Below are 20,326 nucleotides of genomic sequence, written 5' to 3'. Positions count from 1 at the left end.
TCTTTTTCTATCTGCAGACTACTCTGTACAGACAAAACATTGAAAACTGTCTTAATTTGTGCAGTACCTTGGTTAAGCCAGGACCCGTGAGTTAAGTAGCAGCACAAAGATTTAACACTTTTTAAAGAGAAACACACAGAGGAGAGGACTGCTGATTGCTTATCTCTTCAAATTGCCTACTGCAAGAATAAGCTCTTGGAGGGTGGCAAGGGAAAAGACTAAGTTGCCATTTATTGCTGGGAATTCCAGTATAGCTCTTGGAAGGCCCTAAAAATAGAGCAGCTCCTTATACTGATCCTCTTGTCTAAACAGTAGCTGCAGATAACAGAAGCATAAAATGAGCTCATTTGACTTGATTTGTATAGAAACTTCAAAGTTAAGGCCCTTTTCTCTGGCATGGATACGAAACTTGGTCTTGTTGAACAGAGGGCAGCAATTTGGAGGTTTTGGGTCATGAGAATTTCTTGTGAACATGAGGGTTTTTATAGCACAGCAGAGACTCCCTAGAAAGCCCAGTAGCCTTCTGAAAAAGTTTGAAGCTCCCCTTTTCTTCCAGGAAACCCTCCACCTCTTTCTTTTCCTTCTTTTAGTAATAGGCAAGATCAAGACGAGGTGGTCAAAATAAGCATTTTGCTCCAAGTAGCTGAAATGGCATTTGTGTAATCATGATGTTCTAGTATGTCATGCGAGTCAGCCAACTACTGCTTTGCCAATAATATTACTCTCAAATACCATTTGCTCTCCTAGATACAAATCTGCCACGAGGTGTGTGTATGTTCTCGTACACAACTTCTTAGTTATGGTTTTGCTGACAGGTTGACAGTTGGGCAAGTTCAGGATGAAAGGTCAATTTCTCAATGCTTTTCAGAGCTTTACAAATGTATACATGAAGGCAGTCATACTCTAAGAGGCAATATAACTGCATGTTAATGGAGGCCCTTTTTAGCCCAGTATAAACATTACTACAAACCAAAAAATGAGCAGTGACTCTGTGTACTGTTCAATGAGGTGGATCTTTTTACTCCTGGAAGAGTTGAATAACAAGAGTTGTACAGGTCACATGAGTGGAAGGATGGTCACACACATGAGAGAAATCCAACCAGGAGCTACAGGCACTTCTGATCCTTCTATCCCACTTGAGGGCTCTGTAAATCAGACAACCCTCATATTAATGAATTCCTAAAAGTACAATCATAGCTCACTTTCTATAGCCCATTTTTCAGCATATTGTCTTCAAGCTAAGTTGGCTCTAGGTTATCACTAGAACATTAAGACAATTCATCCCTTCAAAGTTTTTAAGGTGAAAAGCTGAATAGTTTTGATATATTTCAGATGCTTCTGATTTTTAAAGAACATTGAATCAAATGTGGTGATACCGAGTTTTTATTTGAAAGCATTTCAAAGTCACTTGTGTGTAAATCAAGGATTGATTGCGAAATTAAATTGCCTAAGCCATGCCAGCAGCAGTGGAGCTGGCAATTGCAGAAGTCTGTAACAAAGTGTTGCAGACAAGTTATCTCCTTCCTTTCAGCAGTCTGTGCAGTGTAGCAGCAGCAAGCATTCAGATTGTGTTTGATTTCACAACAGAGCACACTCAAGTGTGGTTCAAATACTATACTGCCCTTGAACTATTTGGGGTTTGCAGCTTGGAACCTCTTACAATCTTCAGCTTATAAGATTGTTTTGTTACTGCTCCACTCATTGCCACTGTTTGCTTTGTAAGTTGCTGCTTTTACTATTCAGCCCATATCCCCCGGTAGCTTTGGTCAAAGCACTTACATAAACTGAAGCCTAGTTTCTATTAGCAATGATGGGGAGGCCAAGAGCATCCAATTTTCCCATCATCAAGGTGGGAAATGGTTGAGTTTTCTCACCACCAAGGATCATTGCAACTTAGGGGGAGACCCAACAATGACAGAAGAAACTGTTCTGGAAGCTTTACTCCCTGTGCCACAAAGTTTTGAAATAATTACAAACACTGCAAGAAATGGACTCTTTTTCTTTTCTTTTTTTTTTTTTTAAATATTTGTCAAAAATGCTCCCTCCTTTTTTTTCCCTCAGCAGCTTATAGTATTAGTCAGTGATGCTCTTTGCCTTGCAAGAAAGGGGTAGGCAGAGCATTATTTGTAAGCTTGGTGTCACCCAGGTCCAGCCTCTTCCCCATGACTCACTGCAGCTCACAGTTGATGGCATGGCTCATCTCCTCCTACCCACTTCCTTGGTCTCTTCAGATGTTTGCTCAGCTCCCACTTTTCCCTGAAGGCCACTTTACACACCTATACCTGGTTTCATTCAATCTGTTTTGACCTCTGTTTCTGTAATATTTCTTGTTTGCTGGACACAGTATCCACTGAATATTTATCTAAAGCTAAAAGATATTATAACAAGTACTGGTTACAGTAGGTGACTGGAGATGATTCCTTCCATAGCAGCATTGCTACCTTTTAGATCCTTCTTCCAATCAGCAGGCAGCAGTTCAGGGCACAGGGTTATAGGACAACATAACAGTAACCCTCCTGCCTCAGCTGAAGTAGTGCTGGTTTGACTGACTAGCACAGGTAACAGTAATAGTGGAAATGAAGTGTGATGGATTTTAGGATGGGCTACACTAGCATATTGTGCCCCTGACAACATTAATATCATTCTCGGAGGTGCTAGTATCAGTAGATCAGCATGGCTCTGCACCCAACTGATCTCAGTTCCAGGGCTATAGTTTCCCTGGGAGCTGTGAATATATCCTTATGTGTTCATTGCTCCCATGGTTATCATTAACAACCACCAAACTTAAAGCATAGTCTCAGGGGGAGAGATACATGTGGTTTAGCTGTGCTGCAGTCACCCCTTGGATGGCAGCATGAACAAACCAGATGTCCTGAAAACAGCACTGCAGGGCTGTCCTGCTGCTGGGGCTGCCTGGGAGATGAGAACGTCTTGCAAAGCAGAATAAAATGAAAACCTGCTTTGCTTGTCTGAGTATGTTAGGCAGCTCTATTTTCCTTTTCCCTTTTCTCCTTTCTTCTTTCAATGTGGACCCAACATTCACCCAGCTAGGTGACTTTTCTACCATAACCTCTAATGACCCCAAGCTTATGGCCCTTTCACATTGGCATTTCCCTATGATCTATTTCTTTTGAGTTTGCCCTGTGCCATGTCTTTACCTGTGTCCTCAGCTAGGGTTTCAAGCCCCAGCATCAGCTAAAGCCTGAAGACACTGCCAAGAAGATGCTGGAGTTGCTGCCTGCACAGCCCAGCTGCTATCCTGTGTCATCGTGCCACTATACAAGGCAGTGGCTCCCAGCATACTAGCTCTGGATGTGAAGATAAGTCCTAGGGTGAAGTAAGCCATGTTTGTTGGTTGACTTTCTGGGGAAAAAAAAAAAAATCCTCTCCTTCTCTTCACATAACTATGGTAAAATAAATGTGGATACCGGCTGAGTGAAGGAACAAAACCAAGGTGGGGATAGCAGGAAATTGCAGTGTGTTCATTAGCATATGAAGAGCACTATGTTTATACCAAGTGCGCGAAAGGCAGCACTATCTAGTGGGCATTTTGGAAGGTATTCACAGTTTCAGCAGACTGCTGCAGAAGCTTTTTCCTAGGACTGCATATGCCTCTGATCTCCCTTTTGAAGAAACTGATATTTCTTACTGCAGATGAACTTGAACATACCTGAGAAAAGTCCAAGTCAAAAATTTCAGAGACTTGGAGCGAGCTGCTGACTTACTGTGATGAGCTGTGTATGCAAACAAATCACTTTGCTTTCATATGTTCTGAAAGAAGGACTACACTGAAATGAAGATGTTGCCTCGCAGGTTCCTTGAGACATGGATCACTCTTATCAGAGATCCCTGGGTGACTGATAAAGTGCCCCTTTTGATGCTACCAAAATAAAGTAATCCTCAGTTGCAGAATATCATGGTTACATTGCAAAGTAAAAAGTCAGCTTCCTTACAAACACTAATGTGAACCTGGCAGCTGATGCTGGTGATGAAATGTGCTGTTTTCTGTGCTTTCGGATACACAGTTCAGCCTATTGTGCATCTTGAAAGCTTAGAGCTAAAATATTGATTTATAGAGTTTCTGAATTGTCACCGAATTTTTTAGGAGTGTATTTAAAGAAACAAAAAGCTTTTATTGAACAATATTTGTCTCCTTAAAGGGCATTTCCCATGGAGTGAGCTACTCTTCGGTGTAAGAAACACTGAGAATTTGGTCAATACTTGTGTTAAAAAAAAAAAATAAAAAAAAATCTGGAGGTGCCTTATGCTAAACTTTAGGTAATTTTTACTTGCAAGATTAAATGTTATAACCTGTATTTCAAGTAGGCTTAAATAGAAGCAAAGAAAAAGATACCAGGAGCTTGTACAGGAGCTGTGGTGGAACTGGTCTGTCATTTGCACATCTAGCCATGATATGGTTTCAATCTGACTTAAAGGAACAGCTTCCAGAGTACAGATCTGCAAGGTCGTCTAAGGTCTGTGCTTCTCTTGAACACATACACCTAAGAGTTCAAAATAAGATAGTAGAGGTATATTTGAAATTTAATTAACTAAGGTTTTCAGCCCTTGCTTATAGACACAAAAAAGAACCAGATCTAAAAAACTGTGTTTAAAAGCTTGTAGTCAGAAGTAATTAATGTGTAAAGTGACTGTATAACCATACACAGCCAACCTACATAAGTGCAGGTCCTCAAGAGGTTTGTGATTAGTAGTTAGCCTTACTTCCTGCCTAATATATTGGTACCTTGAGATGTTATAAACACTACGTACTACTAAGAATTGTTCACAGTGTGAAGACTTCATTGCAGTAAGTGATTCGTCTAGTTGGAGTTTTAGCAAAAAATATCATGTTTCCACTTTGAGAGGAAGTTGTCCCTGTGTCAGGCTAAATACTGATAACCTCCTACCTCTGCTTCCTACCGTTCTTTCCACTTGTAACACTGTCACAGCAAACTCCTGCTGAAAAGGACAGGATGTGACATTGCAGGTCACAGCAGCTCCTTGGCCTGCAAGGAGAATTATTACTGTGTTATAGGAGAAGAATTGCATCTTTCCAGCTAGATTCTGAGTGAAGGAATGTAAGACGTGTACTAGTTCACTGTACTATTGCTTGTGCTGCCCTGGCTCAGTGAATTCGGGGCTGCATAAAGCATGGGTCATGTGGATCACTGATCATGGGATCAATTTTGCAGGGTCCTCCATTTGCCCTTCTAAATGGGCATGGCCACCCCAGTCCCTGGGAGTGCCTCAGATGCACTGGGCTGGAGAATGTACAAAACTCACCCAAAGACTTCCAGAGTTGCCTTCTTAAAGTGTTTGGTCCTGGGAGCTCCCAAGCACTGTCATTGTGGCGCAGTTCCTCTGAAAACTGTGATTCTCTGCACCTGTTCTTTATATTTAAAAGACTTTCTTATCTTGAAGTGCACTGCGGAACGCAAACCTGGATTTTTCTAACCCTGACAGTTTTCAGCCTGGCTGTCTAGGTTGTCCTGTGGTTATCCACCTTGTTCCTCTTCTCCTGTTTCTTTAACAAGGCTTTAGTTTGTTTCCTTTTTGCTAACCCGACACCCTCTTCTCCTCCCTTTTTTGCAGAAGCCTCATATGTTCTGTGCAGCGCCACAGCTGATGAGGCTTCCCCCTCCAGTCCTTGGGCCAATACCATCCCGACTGGTACGGGATGGCGCATTCTCAGCTGGTCGCAAAAAGAGTGGGAAACTAACTGGTCCCAGGGGATAGGGCAGAAAAAATCTAAGTATTATGCGGTAATGGCTTTTCCTGTGATGTTACACTAGTTTCTACATGTAACAAAAAAATAACTTTCCTCTTGGCCTTCCCTGTTCCCTTTTCGGTTTTTTTCTTCCTTCCCCTAGGTTCAGGCTAACTCTCTTCATGGCCTCTTTGAAGCCAATGTACTTAAAAGACAAGGTAATTTCTTTTGGACCTGGTGCCAGACTTGAATAGGTTCAGGAAAAATCTAATTCTCTCAGGTCTTGTGGGTTCACCAGGTATTTAAAATAGTGGTTCCAGATTTGATTACTGTTTCTGTCAGTTTGCATCCATAATGATGACTATAGACAGGGAGCCTGGAAATGTTTGGGATGGGTTATCTCAGCTTCTGTGATCAGTCCTGCTGGACCTCCCCCAACCCAGCTTGCTGCTCCACTCAGGAGGGCAGGGAGACGTTGCACTGGCTTGGGTGATGGGGACAAATGTCTATCAGAAGCAACTTTTACACATAAGAATTGTAAACAGAAAACTTCATTGACAAACCCCTGACACAACCTGACCCTTCTCTTGTTGTAGTTAATACTTAAACTCCCACTTCCTTCGGCGGGACAGTGTGGGCTTTAGATAGATTAGATTGATTAGATTTAGATTAGATATTAGGAAAAAAAACTTCACTGTGAGGGTGGTGAGACACTGGAACAGGTTGCCCAGAGAAGTTGTGGTTGTCCCATCCCTGGAAATGTTCAAGGCCAGGTTGGATGGGGCTTTGAGCAACCTGGTCTAGTGGAAGGCGTCCCTGCCCATGGCAGGAGGGGTTGGAACTAGGTGATCTTTTAAGGTCCCTTCCAAACAAAGCCATTCTATGATTTTATGATTCTATGATCTTGATAGTGCTCAAGGAGTACTGAGGTAAGGGCTGTTGCATGCCTCACACCTGCAAAACTAGGGTGCTAGGACAATAAAGCTTTATGGTTGTTTGCTCTTGTCATAGAGAAGTATTTCTTTTTCAGCACATTCCTGAGCTGATTTTCCTGGGCTTTGCAGCCTGTTATTGCAAATGTGGAAAGACCTTGTCTACTAAAAGCAGAGGCCAAGGCATGCTCAGGAAAATACTATAAGTATTGTATTGTGTTGTGTTTATGCGCACATCCTTATTAAGCAAACATGTAAATATATCGTAGAATCATAGCTGCTTGCATCTTCTAAGAGAGTAATTCATGACATGAGTGGGAAAATACCATAGGTGATCTTGTTTGGAGTTTTTAATAAACACAGGACCACATACCAGGTGCTTTCTCAGTCATTACTCAGGAAAAACTCACAGCTTTAACATTATATTGCTTATATAAATGCGAAACCATAATACATTGCACAGGGGGTTTTTTTCAGCTCATAAGTTATAATACTTTCATCATCATGAGACACTACAAAAAATGTACAACTGAAGCACTTTATAAATAAATTCTATTAGAAACTTTGACATGCATCTTCAAGTCCACTGTATGAGACTTAACCTCTTCCTTCTCAAATGAAAAACAGGATTCTATTTCCACCCCAGAATTCATTAAGCACTCAGTCCAATCTCCGTTCTCTCATATTTGCCACTTCTTCCCCAGTTATTTATGGAATTTTAGAACTTTTTTGCACTTCTAATAACTCAGGATGGCCATTCCAAACTCAAGGAATTTAATAAGTTGTGCTTGGACAACAGTTGTCACTAACAAAAGTGAGTCACCACGTTCACAGAAGGAATTTGGGCTTGTCCAATAAAACCATATAAAAGCATGACCAGTGTTTTGGGTTATTAAAATAGGATCCATAAAATATTGAAAGGGTAATAAAAAGTTCAGCTTTTACCTATCACCTTGATAATACCTGGGGATGTTATTAATAGACAGGATTTTTTAATTTATTTTTTAATAAGAGCTAGAATGCTTTCTTCTTTCTTTTTCTGTCTTAACAACATACACAAAAGCAGTATCCCCCAAAGCAGACTTGCACTCAGACATGAGATGAAAAACTTATGTTTATAAAAGCCATCTCTATTTGCTTAAAGCAGAGAGATGTGCTGAGAAACTAGTACAGTATGACAACATTTTAAACACAGAGGAGACAAGATTTATCTAGCTGGTATACAATATAAAACAAAAATTGAACACCAATGTTACAGCATTATATTGAAACAAACCACAGTAATTAGATGCTTTGAAGTCAAGTCTATATTTTCTTCAGCTTTTTCATGAATTATTGATCCACTTTCCTCATTAAACGGAATGGTAGGCTTTTGCAGTAAATGGACAAGTAACTACAACATTTATATAATCAGATATCCTCTGCATCTGGCAGTAAAAAGTGTTTGTGTCTAAAACATCATTCTGAATCAACATCCCTGCAAAAAAGATTTACTAGAATAACCACATTCCTTTTCTTTTGTCTCTAAAACACAGCTTCCCTTGCATCATCATGCAATCCAGCATTTTACACGTCATATTAAGCAAAATATTTTCCAAGAGTCTGTATCATCCATTGTGCAACAGAACATTTCTTCTCTCTAATGAGATGTAAATAAACTGTCTCACTTACCTTATTTTCTCCATCTCTGCCGCAGAGGCCTACAAGAAATCAAATAATAGGAGCAAGTGAATGAAAGAAAACATTCACTCTGGAGATTTATGCATAGTTAAGGCTTTCCAAATGGTTTTCGACAAGTGTCTATAAAGCGACGGTAACCGAACCCCACATCTGCATTAGCTGAAAATAACATTGACAGATGAAGTGGGGAATAATGCAGCACGCTGCAGGAGCACTGTATACCCACGAGCCATGGGCAACAGAATGACTCAGTTGTAGCGCTGAGGCAGAAAATGGGGAGGGAAAAAAGAAAGCAAGCAGCAAGTAACAGGTTACTGTGCCTCCTGGGTTTCCGAGGAAAAGTTGAAATGTGGTGCTACCCTCTGAGCGGTGGGCATGGCAGCAATGCTCTGCTGGCTGGAAAACGACAGTGACTTCATCACACGTGAATCCCGAGTTCAATTCATTATTTCTTGCGGAGCCTGGCAGATGTAAGGGGCACAATCTTGCCTCCTTAGTGGGAGTTTGAGTAATCAAATTAGTTTCCTCAAGTAATACACTATCTTGACAATTAGCATCTCAATACAGAAAGGCTTTTTGTTAACCCTTTCCACACTCCTTCTCCAGGCTGTAGCTTGCAGCTTGTCTGGTAACTCCTTGGGCTCCTCTGCCCTGCTGCAGACAGGCTCCCGTTAATCTGCTGGCAGCGGCTCGTTGCTCCTATAACACTGAATCCTTACAGACATCATCATTTCATTAACCTACCTGACTTCTTTTTACTGGAGAGATACTGTAAATCCCTACTTCTCTATAGCATGGAGACTCATTAATCTCTCTGCTATTATTACTCATATCAAAACCACAGTCTTGTTAACCCTTTGGTTTCTTTTTCATCATTATTTTGTGCAGATCCTTAACATCTGCTTCCATTTCATTTTATCACATCCCTTGCACAGAATCCCATAAGTCCTCCTGGTCCCACTTTATTGTAACTAAGGAATGAGCACTCAGAGCAGTCCTGCAATGTCTAGAGCCAGATAAATCCCAGCATCACAGAATTTGTTATTTATACTGAAGGCATTGCCCATTAATCACAAACACTTTAAACCTTATAGATTAATGGCTAACAATCGTATTCAAGTATAAAAATAAATTAAAGATTAAAAATAGGGAAATGCAAATTAAATCAGTTAACCAGCAGGAAAATTGTAAAACTGCCTAATAAATCATCCCTAATGACAAATTGCTGGTTCTTCATTGGGTCACTCATTTTCCCTTCTTCTCACTTACTTTGGATTTGCGTATTGGATGAGTTGTCAGTCAGGATGTGGGGTTTTTTCAGGATAATTTCTGATGATATGCATTAAGGATTTTAGGCATTCACCATAACTTGATACACTAGAGGCCAGCTGCAGGAAAAGCCTTCTTCAGCTTCCTTGTAACAGATGTTATACAAGTTTACATGGTCCCTGCATGTCTGTTGGAAGCACAAGGTTGCTCATGATAGATTCCAGATTTTGAGATTAAAAATCTAATGTAGGGTTGCATAATTGCTTTGTCTAATTTATAGCTATCCATGTGCATTCCACAATATGCTGGAAATAGATTAAACATTGCTGACCAGAAAATAAACCACAGGGGCTTTCTCCCTGGGCATGGGAAGCTACTGGCAGTCTCATGGACTTCCCAGTTTGGCTTTCCAGAGATGAAATCTCAAAAACAGCCCTAATCATCATGTTCCTGTCATTTTGGGGAGACTGGACATAGTTTTCTCCAGGGTCTATTGCTTTGCTTTAAGCTATGGGAGTCACCCATGAAGATAGAGTAATTGCAATATCTGTTTTCAGCTCTTCTATTGTGGCAATATCTACAGTCATAAGGGAAAGCTTCTTGTCCTTCCTTTTGCCTAGTGCTTTGAATATTGCTGTACTTATGGGGTTGGAGTGGGGGTTGTTTTGTGTGTTTAAAGTGCAGGATGGAGAAGAGGAGCTGTAGGCTGGCTTTCTGGCTGTACTCATCTGTGAATGCAGGTGAGTCATTGGCTGTCAATCCCAACAGGAAATTAGTGGGGAAAAAAGGCACAGCAAGTGCCTCACACCAAAACAAACCAGAAAACTAAAGCAATCTGCAATTACTTCCATATGAACTATTCCCCTCCCTGCCCACCCTTTTTTTTTTCCTGTGATAGTAGGACTTTTTTTTACCTCCTCACAGTAAAAGCTTCTTGTTTTGTGTAATAGGGCCAATTTTCCTTTGCATTATCAGGGACGTTCTCCTCTGTCTATCCCTCACAGTCTGTGAGGAAAAAAGAGACCTCCTCTCTGATGTGGGAGCAATGGGTTCAGCTCAGTCGTCCTTGAAGAGAAGAGGATGCTCTGGCCCAGGTCAGAGCCCTTTCTGTGCTGCAGTGCTTCTTTTGATGGGGATCCACTTCTAGTAAATATGTAGGAGCACACTGAGGGAGTAGAGTCTGTGTTCCTCGGGGAATGTCCTAGCTTTTAGGCTAGAGAGTCTAATGAGCATATAGGAACTTAAGATGGTAAAAACAAAGATAGGATTATCTGTAGAAATTTAGCTTTCATCCAGAGCAGTTTATTTTTTTCAGATAATTGTGTTCCTTAGGAATATCTTTTTTTCGTCCATTTCTTTTTCCTCTTTTTTCTTCTTCCTTTTCTTCTTCCTCCTTTTCTTCCTTTTTTATTTTTTTTCTATTTCTTTTTTCCCCCCAAAACCCCGTAACAATTCAAAATTATTTTAAAAGTGTGGTTTTCTGAAACAGCTCTGTTCTAATAAGGTGATATATTTACCAAGACAAAATTGCTATTTCCTAGCCAGGACCCTATCATTGATGTAGCCAGTGGAAGTTTAGAGTTACATTGTTCTTTCACTGCTCTCTTTGAAGGTTTTTACCTGAAATATCCTACTGAATTGATTTTAAAATATATTCTAAACAGCTCTGAATTGACCGCTTTTAGGACAACCTTGTCCTGAAAGTCTTGTGGGACCTAATTGAAGCAGAAAGACTGAAGTAAAGGTTGGTATAAGAATGTCCTTTACAGTATGTCACTCATAAGTTGCTGCTTGCTAGTGGGTTGATTCATTTCAAGTGCTTCTTGATGTCTGAACTGAGCAGTGTGATTGAAGCTGCAAGATTTTTTTTTTTAATAAATTACTTTTAATTAAGATCAGTAATTACCTTTAATTACAGAAATATCAGATGTTATTTAAATACCTCTTTTAAAAACAATACCAAAGCAGCGTGACTTGAGAATTTATTTGATCAGCCTAAAAATAATAATTTTTGCTTTTAAAAACCTTTAGCCTCAGTAATTCAATATCCTACATTCCCATATACAGTCTCCTACTTAAAATACTAAGACTAGTCTGAAGATTTTCCTTTCTACACAAGTATTTGGTGTGGCAACTTTGCTTAGAAGCATTTTCTAAGCAATGTCTAAGAGTACTGGTAGAAACTTGACTTGTTTCCAAGCATTTGAAGAAAGCAAGTATAAAGCACAGAGCAACTGTCAAGACCCTCTTTTTCTGGAAGCGCTGAGCATTTAAACGTCCATTTTGCAGCAGGTATTCAAAAGGCAGATCAATTGTTTTCCTTTTTTTTTTTTCTACCCCCTTCTTTCTCCCAGTTATTCTAGATTGCAGGTTGTCGTGGTTTAAGCTGAACCCAGGACACCGGTTGATATTCTTTGAGAACAAAGTAATTCATTGGCTTGAATGAAAGCAGGAATGCTGTTAATGGAAACCCCAGGAAATTTTACTGTGGCTTTTCTTTTTTAGAATATGCTTACTGTTTTTCCGACAGCATGACAACCTCTGAGTTGTTTTAAGTCAGCAGAGCAAATGAAAAATACCGTGAACCCCTAATTTTTTATCTTCCCATGTTTTATTAATGAATCAAACAACCTCAAGACAATGGCAAAATATTTTTAGTAGTACATAAATGTTCATATGGTGATCTAGTTCTTTGATCTTTTGTTATCTTATCGGTGTCTGTAATGTTGATTATTGAATCAAAACCAAAAAAAAAAGTAATGTTGATGGTCTATATATCATTCTATTCAATTCACATGATAACTGCACTGGTAAAATACTATGTTTATGTTTTATAACCTTTATTGTATTATTACTTTCTGAAGAACAAGTCATCATGAAATTGTAGATCTTTTAGACGTGTAATGAAATTTCCTTCCCCCTAATATTATGAGGTTAGTTTTCATCCTTCTGCATTTTCCAAATGTATGTGTGAAAAAGCAGAAATACCCTGGAAGTTTTGGGGGTTTTTTCTTATTTTTGTTTTCTTGGGAAAAGACATTTCATTTTAGAGGGAGGGACAGGGCTCAGAGCCTGGCTCAGTGCTCATCTGTCTTGCCACTCTGCTCAGTGGATTTGCACTGGCGTGGTGGCTAGTTGCTACCAAACATATGAGAAAAAAAAAGTGTAGTAGGAAGTTACTGTAGTTTAGTATTGTGGGAGTTGCTTTTACTTCTGTGGTGACGAAAGCTGTAAGTGAGAGTACATTCACAACTAAAGTGGTCTGGACTTCTGGCATATTTGTTAACTGCCACATATTTTCAGACACAACTATTTCACTTCAACATTTCTTTTGTGCTCACAGTTCTACTAAAGCGTCCTGATAGGAACCACCATGTCCATTTTCTTTTTTTTTACTATAGGGTTCAAGAGTAAAAGATTTGATTTAACAAAATTTACAGACTATGTAGTTTGATAGAATCAATCTTTAATTAGACTCAATCAATTTTTAGACATTTTTTCTGTAGGCTTTAAAGTACCACTCAAGTGATGCCTGAAGAAAGACTAAAATTTAGTCTACAGAAACTTTAATAGAGCTAGAGGAAGTGTCCAGCTGCATTTGATTTGTCTTCATGTATTGAATGTATTTAATTGATGTTTTTGAAGGAAGACTCTCTAAAACTCTTCCCTGAAATTGTCATAGAGGTACAAACAAAATTGAGTCCAGTTCTCCACTGTTGTAACTAAATAGATATTTTGTTCAGAAAGCACCTCCTCCAAGCATACTTCCACATCATGGTCCATAAAACATCTGCACTATTCTCAGACCATCTGAAGACAGCTAATATATAAAAGGTTGACACTCAGGGAAGAAAGTAGAATCAGTTAAGACTAATATCTTATATCCCTACAATAATAACGAATTTGTTGGGATCACCGGACAATCTCCCCTGAAAAGAGGAAAATCACATACACTATAAAGAATTGGAGTTTCATTAAGCTGTGTTGTTTTTGCATGTCTGACCTGAGGAAAAGCATCTGTCAACCAGTTTAGACATAAGTAATCACTAGTAAGGCATAACAAATCACTCAATACCACCAAGAGTAGCATTGCACCTTCCCAGTACCCAGTGTTCCCTCCCTGTCTGGGACCAACATCTGATGCTTTTCAAGGTGGAAGAAGAAATCCTCCACAGCAAAATTAGGTGATAAATAGAAGATCAGATATTTGTGACTAACTGCGTACAAGAAAGATATGGCATAAATGGACCCAACTCAGTACAGAAATAAACAGTCTTTTTATTTCTTAGAGCAGATGACTAAGTTGAGCATTCAAAATTTTCACACCACACCTGAATGTGCATCTCCAGAACACCACTAGTCTGTTAGGAGATGTCCATAAGGCTTCTGGGCTCAGTCTTGAAAGAGTTAGAATTTTTTTCCCCATGTGTTCCCAAACACTATGATACTGATTGAAATCAGAGGGTAATGTAAACCATATTGGATTTTGTATGACCAGTTTATGACTGTTTGATCTTACACCAATTTTATGTTTAAAGGTTATTACTTGCACCCTGTTTTTAAATTCCCATATGCATTTATGAAGAGATGTCTTATTTGAGAGGGAAAACAAGACATGATTTTTTAACTGCCCTTAGAAGATTATACTGCTTTCCCTCAATTAATTCCTATCCCTTCTCTGGATCTATTCCAAATTTACTCAAATCTGATTTGAAAGTGGGTGATCAGAGCTGTATATCATATACACCTTGGCAGTACCTTGTATAATAATATGAATGCTTCAGTGATTCTAAACAAAATATATCTGCAGTGCATCTTAGGCTTGTCTCAGATTTTTTATCGTTCTGTCATATTGGAGGCTCATAGCTGTTTTACAGTCTAACAGTACACCTAGATCTCTTGTTTCTCTGTTGCCTCCAAATGATGAGCTCCACAACATGAAATCTTTACATGAATGTCATTGTGTTAAATTTCATCCTGTTTCCATTATTCTGCTTACAAATAAAACAGTTCTTATATGAGCTTCCTAATTGTTGTCAATACCTCCAAATGCCTTTATCATTTAGGCAAACCTGTTATTGACTCAAAATCACTAACAAGTATTTGTAATAAGATGTGTCAAAAAACTTCTTCCAAAGTTCCAATAACCTCTTTTCAACTTGACAGAATTCCTTTTAAACATGTTACTTTTTTAAAATACGATTTTCATTCTGGTTAATAATCTTGAATTACTCTCCATTATATCAGTTTTTGACAGTAATTCTCAGCTGAGTACTTTATGAACTGCTTCATGCAAATCTAGATAAATCAGGACACGTTCCTTAAGTACGAAATCAGTTCTCTTAGCAAAAAGTTATTTTTGCTAAAACTGTTGTGTTTTATGCCACTTCTCTGTATCCTTGACTGCTCAGCTTTGCTGCACTTCATTTTACATTTTCTCTTTAGCAGTTAGAATATAATTTTTGAACCAATGCACACAGTGAAAAGCTTTGCTTGACCACTTGCTACTTCATGTGTCAATTGATCAGGATTTTGGGGATTATCACAGGATTCCTGATATCACCAGGGTGGATAGACTCAGCCTGAACCTTATGGTAATTTCTGGTAAGTTATGGTAGTTTAGTTTCTGTTAAACCTTACTAATTCTTAATTGGATATCCTAAAATTATTCCCATGTTCACTATCCTTACAGAAAGATGAGGCAAAATATCGCTTTGATAACTGGACCACATCTAAGTGATCCTGAACTTCTGTCTGACCTTCAGCATACACTATGTCTTCTTTTTTTTTCTTTTTCTGTTCATATGGTTGAAGATCTTTTAGCACTAGTGTTTTAAAAATCCTTGATAAAGCCCTAACTCACTGAAATTTTGGCTGAAAGAGACTGGGGGGTTGCCACAACAGAAATAAGAAAAAAAAAAATCTTGGGTATTTTTCTCATGATAGGCCTTTCAGTCCTCTGTGCACATATTACATGCTTGAACATGTATCAACCAACCACAAATTAAATTGAAACTATAACCTACAGGCTTCTCTTTTGCATGTTTGGAAAATAAGCACTCTCAAACTGTTTTATTTCCTAATATTTTAGGATCTTTGTTTTGCTTCCTTAGTTTTGTTTTCACTCTCTGAAGTCTCAGAGCCTGATTCCCAACAGGGGTAAATTAGCAGAGCTCCAGCGAAGTCAAGCCTTGCTGATTTATACCACTAGAGGGTCTGCTCTTAACTGGCTGTTCCAGCAAGTCAAGCTGATTTCTGTCACACCTAGTACTCTCAGCTAGCATGAAATGTCATAGTCCCTCTCCAAAAAGTCCCAAAAGAACCCACATGTCTTCTCTACTTCTCTTGGCAAACCATCCAGTGAAACCTGAACAAAGACTATTGGAAACAAGAGGCTTTCTGCCTTAAAATGACAGTTCAGACTCCACTTTCATTGTTCAGTATGCTTTTTCTCAATCAGATGATTTGCATGTAATTAATGGGTTTAAAGTATGTATTTGTATTAAAATAGTCTTTGTAGCTGACAGCAAAGGTGAAGATCCATAGTGCGAAGAGCTGTACAAACTTCTCATAGGAAGAGGAAAGACTTTCCTGGACAATCTGTCCAGCTAAAATACACATGCAGTATTTCTGTTTCCTTTATGATGCAGAGACACAGCAGCACTTCTGTGAGAATGGATTGATTAATCATGTTTTCTTTACAGCTGTTCAGCAACATATGATGTCACAGAATTACAAAAGGTTAAAATAGCGAGGCAAAACCACACTGCTTTTCCAACTAACCCTCTGTACACTTCACTACCAGCTAGAGTGACTCGAGTGTGACCCCACCATCTATAGTATAACCGTAAATATTATACATGAGCAGAGACTGAGGAGCCAGAGGAAAATGCAATCTATTTGACTAACTGGAACTTGTGTCTCTTAAACTAATACACTGCAATACTGACTGCACATTGTCGGTATACTTATGTGGGTGTCTATTTTACAGACATTGGTGACTGTAGTTACATACATTGCATTAAAGTATTTAACCACATCAGATGTCCTTTAAAAAGCTCCTGTTTGTCAATAGCTAATATAAAGTGATATCAGAGATGCTCAGGAGTAACTGCATTATCCTGGTACACTGCCCCCCAACTCGTTAAGGATGGCCATGTACTGAGTGGGATCAAAGCTTGAGTCATCATGACCCAGGATGATGTATGAATTCTAATATAGCTGATCCTATGCATTTCTGTGTTTGCATCTTTATATATTTATATATGCCTCTACATGCTGGAGATGTGTTGTTTATGAATGTTGGCAAAGGGAAGTGGGAGAGAGAGATGAGAGGGGGAGCAGAACTTCAAAATTCCTGCATCCTACACTCATAGAACTGTTTGCTACAAAACATGCATTTTCTACTCTAACTAAATCTACATCTAGGTAGATGATAAGAGTAACCACCTGTTGTCCTGTTAAATAACGTTTCACCTTTTATTTTTCTTATTGTGGTCACTAGCTTTGTGCCCTGTTTTCAGCACCACCCTTAAGGTAGGCAACCAGAATGCTAAGACATCTAGAAAACTCCTCCTAGTAAAACCAAGACTCGAATTAGTAAGGATAGTTGTTTTAAAGCAAGGAAAAGATGGCTGTAAAGAGAAAGAAAAGAAACCATTTTCTATGTTCAGTGTGGGTTGAATAGGAAAGAGTATGCTCAAGGTAAAGCCAAAAGATTTAGAGAAAATGTTAGGGGGATTATTTTAGTCACAGAGATTGCTCATAATAGCTGTGTAATGTCTCATAAAGTTTAGAAAGCTTTATACCCAACTTCACAGTCTTGGGGTGGGAAGACAGACTAGACACCTTTAAAAGTCCTTTCTGACTCTTCTGACTATGCCTGCTCCCCCACAAAAAAAGGACAACATAAACAAGCATAAACATTTCTTCCAACAAATGGAATTTGCTCTACGCTTTACTGCCTTCAACATCAGTCAGTTCCTAAGGCCTAATTGCTTCTCTGGGACACATGCACTGGGAGGTTAAGTGAGTCTCCTAAAGCAAGACATTTGTGTTCACGTCTTTGGCACTTATGAACTTGTCTGTGGACTGGGAAGAGTAAAATAAACAAGGTGTAGCAATATACACAGACAATGTCACAGATATTTTCTTGAAAAGAAAGCTGAACTTCAAAGCTTTCGCTTCTCCTGTCATGCAGCACTGGTGGAAAACAATATCTGTTTATTGATTCACCTTATTCTTGTTATTCCATTTCCAACCAATGTGTGTGGTGCCTCAAAGTTATACCAGTGGGTCTATAACTATTTCTGGAACAATGGTTATTCCAGTGAATAAAAAATCATGGCCTGTGATAGATCATTTGGATTTGTGCCTATAATTGTTTAAGAGAATTTTACTTAAGCAATAGAAGAATGAGGCCAGAGACTAAAATTAAGGAGATCTTTGATCTTCCTCCTTCAAACCAGTCTCTCTTCACCAAAGGAATATGATCTTCCTAATAATATTATGGATGAGATAAAAAAAAAATAAAAATCTCCCCAAACCCACAGCAGACTAAAAGGGAATTAGGATGTTACTTGAATCAAAGGAGCTGCTTCTAGTCACCACTTTGGCTTATGCACCAGGAAAATCTAAGCATGGGGAAGAAAAGAGGAGATCTAGAAGTGTTGTTGGTTGATGCTGGTTTTCTTTTCACCACAGGACACCAGTGCAAAACACATGCTGTATGTTTGAGCCCTCAGTAACGTTAGGGCACAGGAAAAAAATGCATTTGTAAAACAGGCTTAAAAAGTTGAATGCCCCAGTCCTTCACAGTTATAAAGTGTCTTCTGCTCTTTTTCTGGAGGTCAAGAGATAGTGAGGGACCATCATATATTCATATTATATTCATATATCTATATAACATGTAGATTTATTTATATGGATAACTCACTAAGAGCCTCAAGATGGTGAATATTAATTACCATCAAATTAATCTGTGATGTTAAGATAGGGCTTAGAGGTATGTGTTTTACAAAGAGCTCGAGTTCCTTAAGGGAGTCCCAAAGTTGGACAGTGGTGTTGAAAGGTAGAAGAGACTTCAACCTTACTATCCCAGATCTTCAGCTAATTTACTGACGACTTAATCTACCTCTCTCTTTGCTTCTTTTTATGCAGGATATGAAAGTTAGAAAAGCTTCTTTTGCCTGCTCCTCTCTGTACTCCTTCTTAAGAGCCAGACAGATTCTCACTCCAACATTGTCTAATAAATAAGGTAAAATATTTCCTAAGCTGCACCGATTTAGGTTTCTGCAAAGCCACAATGTTACTGGTCTCTGTCAACATTGCTGAGTCCAGTTGTGCCCTTGTAATAATTTTAAGTATTAGGTGCCTTCTGCACTGGACTTGGATGGTGTCTTAATTGCTACAGAGTCATAAAAGGTTTTTTCTTTTTATATTCACTGTGCAGTGCATTAGCATTCTTCTAAGGATTTCTTTTCTGTGAGTTTAAAGAAGTCTGTTCTTACTCCTACACAAAACGTGGAATTGTTAGGCTTTACTGTAGAGACATTAAATCAGACTCTGGAGATTCCTTTGTCAAAAAGGAAGCTGTATTGTTAAAATTACATCTGGCTTTTGCACGTGTCACATTTCACAGAAGCATTGAGCCCATGTTATCTAGTGGCTTTGCTTGCAGTCTTTCTTCACGCAGTGCTATTTTTAGATTTTCATCCTGTTGGGATTCAATAGTCTAGTTGTCAAGGCAAGCAAGAGAAGATAGCTAAGGTTGAGTTTGTCAATGATTCAGCCATGTTCGTTGTTACTATTACTATATAATCTTACCATAGTAGGGACAAATACCACATTCAGGACGTAGGATTGCATGGAACTGTCAGGTTTTAGATTGAAATTATGAAGTGCTTAAATATAATTACAAACCAGGTTTGAATCATTACAGAATAAGTACAAGGTTATCAGAAGACTCTGGAGGAAGCTGTATTTTTGCTGAAATCAATGATAGTCCCTCACACTTTGACCACAGCTAGGATTTTGCCCATTGTCCCTCTCCCCTGCCCCTTATGTCCCCATGGGCACTTTCTTCTTATACTTCTACTGTTACATGAAGAAGAAAAGACTTTGACTGTGGTATTAGAAGAAAGTAAAGGATCGGATCAGAACATCATCCAATTCTAGTACATGATAAGAAATTAGGGCATTTACAGTTAAACAGAATCAGGTTCAAATTCCATGAAAAGTCTGACTCTAGTAGGCTACAGACTGGAGCTTAATATTGTGATGTTACACTGGGCAACTGAAAAGCCATGAATGAGACAATAAACATAATTCTTCACAGGTGGATACCTTTGTAGCATATACTTATTTAAACCGTACTAAATGCAACAATCCAGCAAAGCAAAAACCCCATATGCAGTTCTGATTACAAGTGTAATTTCACTGAAAATAGTGTTCTCTTATGCTTAGCATAATTCCTGGGTCCTAAAGAATACAGAATTTTACAGATTACCAAATTATAGCCCTCAGTGATTTCCAAGATTCTTACTGTGCCCTCTTGGACACTGTAACAAAACCACTGTGATTTAGAAGATACAGGATATTTCCTTTAATAAAGTTAAAGTTAGGAACATGGTCAGTGTGGCACAAACTCTACAATGACACCCCTGTCACTGAGTATACATAGCCTGAGATGTTCAGGTGCCAGGGAGACAAGCACACTTGCTGTTGCCATAGCTGTAAG

At 38.8% G+C, this 20,326-nt stretch overlaps 1 protein-coding gene across 6 annotated transcripts in view; it reads right to left on the bottom strand.

The window, feature by feature from the left end:
• BEGAIN (brain enriched guanylate kinase associated) overlaps positions 1–20,326 on the bottom strand; it is a 165,839-nt gene that overhangs the window by 111,010 nt on the left and 34,503 nt on the right. For 4 of the 6 annotated variants that reach the window (XM_030484408.1, XM_030484405.1, XM_030484404.1 and 1 more), the window contains exon 2: positions 8,311–8,339. In XM_030484408.1, the coding sequence (XP_030340268.1) occupies positions 8,311–8,324 (14 nt within the window). In that variant the 5' untranslated portion in view covers positions 8,325–8,339. Of the gene's footprint in view, positions 1–8,310; positions 8,340–8,678; positions 8,851–20,326 lie in introns of those variants that run through there. The other 2 variants (XM_030484403.1, XM_030484406.1) reach the window with 1 other exon arrangement.

Source organism: Strigops habroptila, chromosome 4 (genome assembly GCF_004027225.2).
Source record: "Strigops habroptila isolate Jane chromosome 4, bStrHab1.2.pri, whole genome shotgun sequence".
Lineage (NCBI taxonomy): Eukaryota > Metazoa > Chordata > Aves > Psittaciformes > Psittacidae > Strigops > Strigops habroptila.
This window is presented reverse-complemented; position numbering and strand designations above follow the sequence as displayed.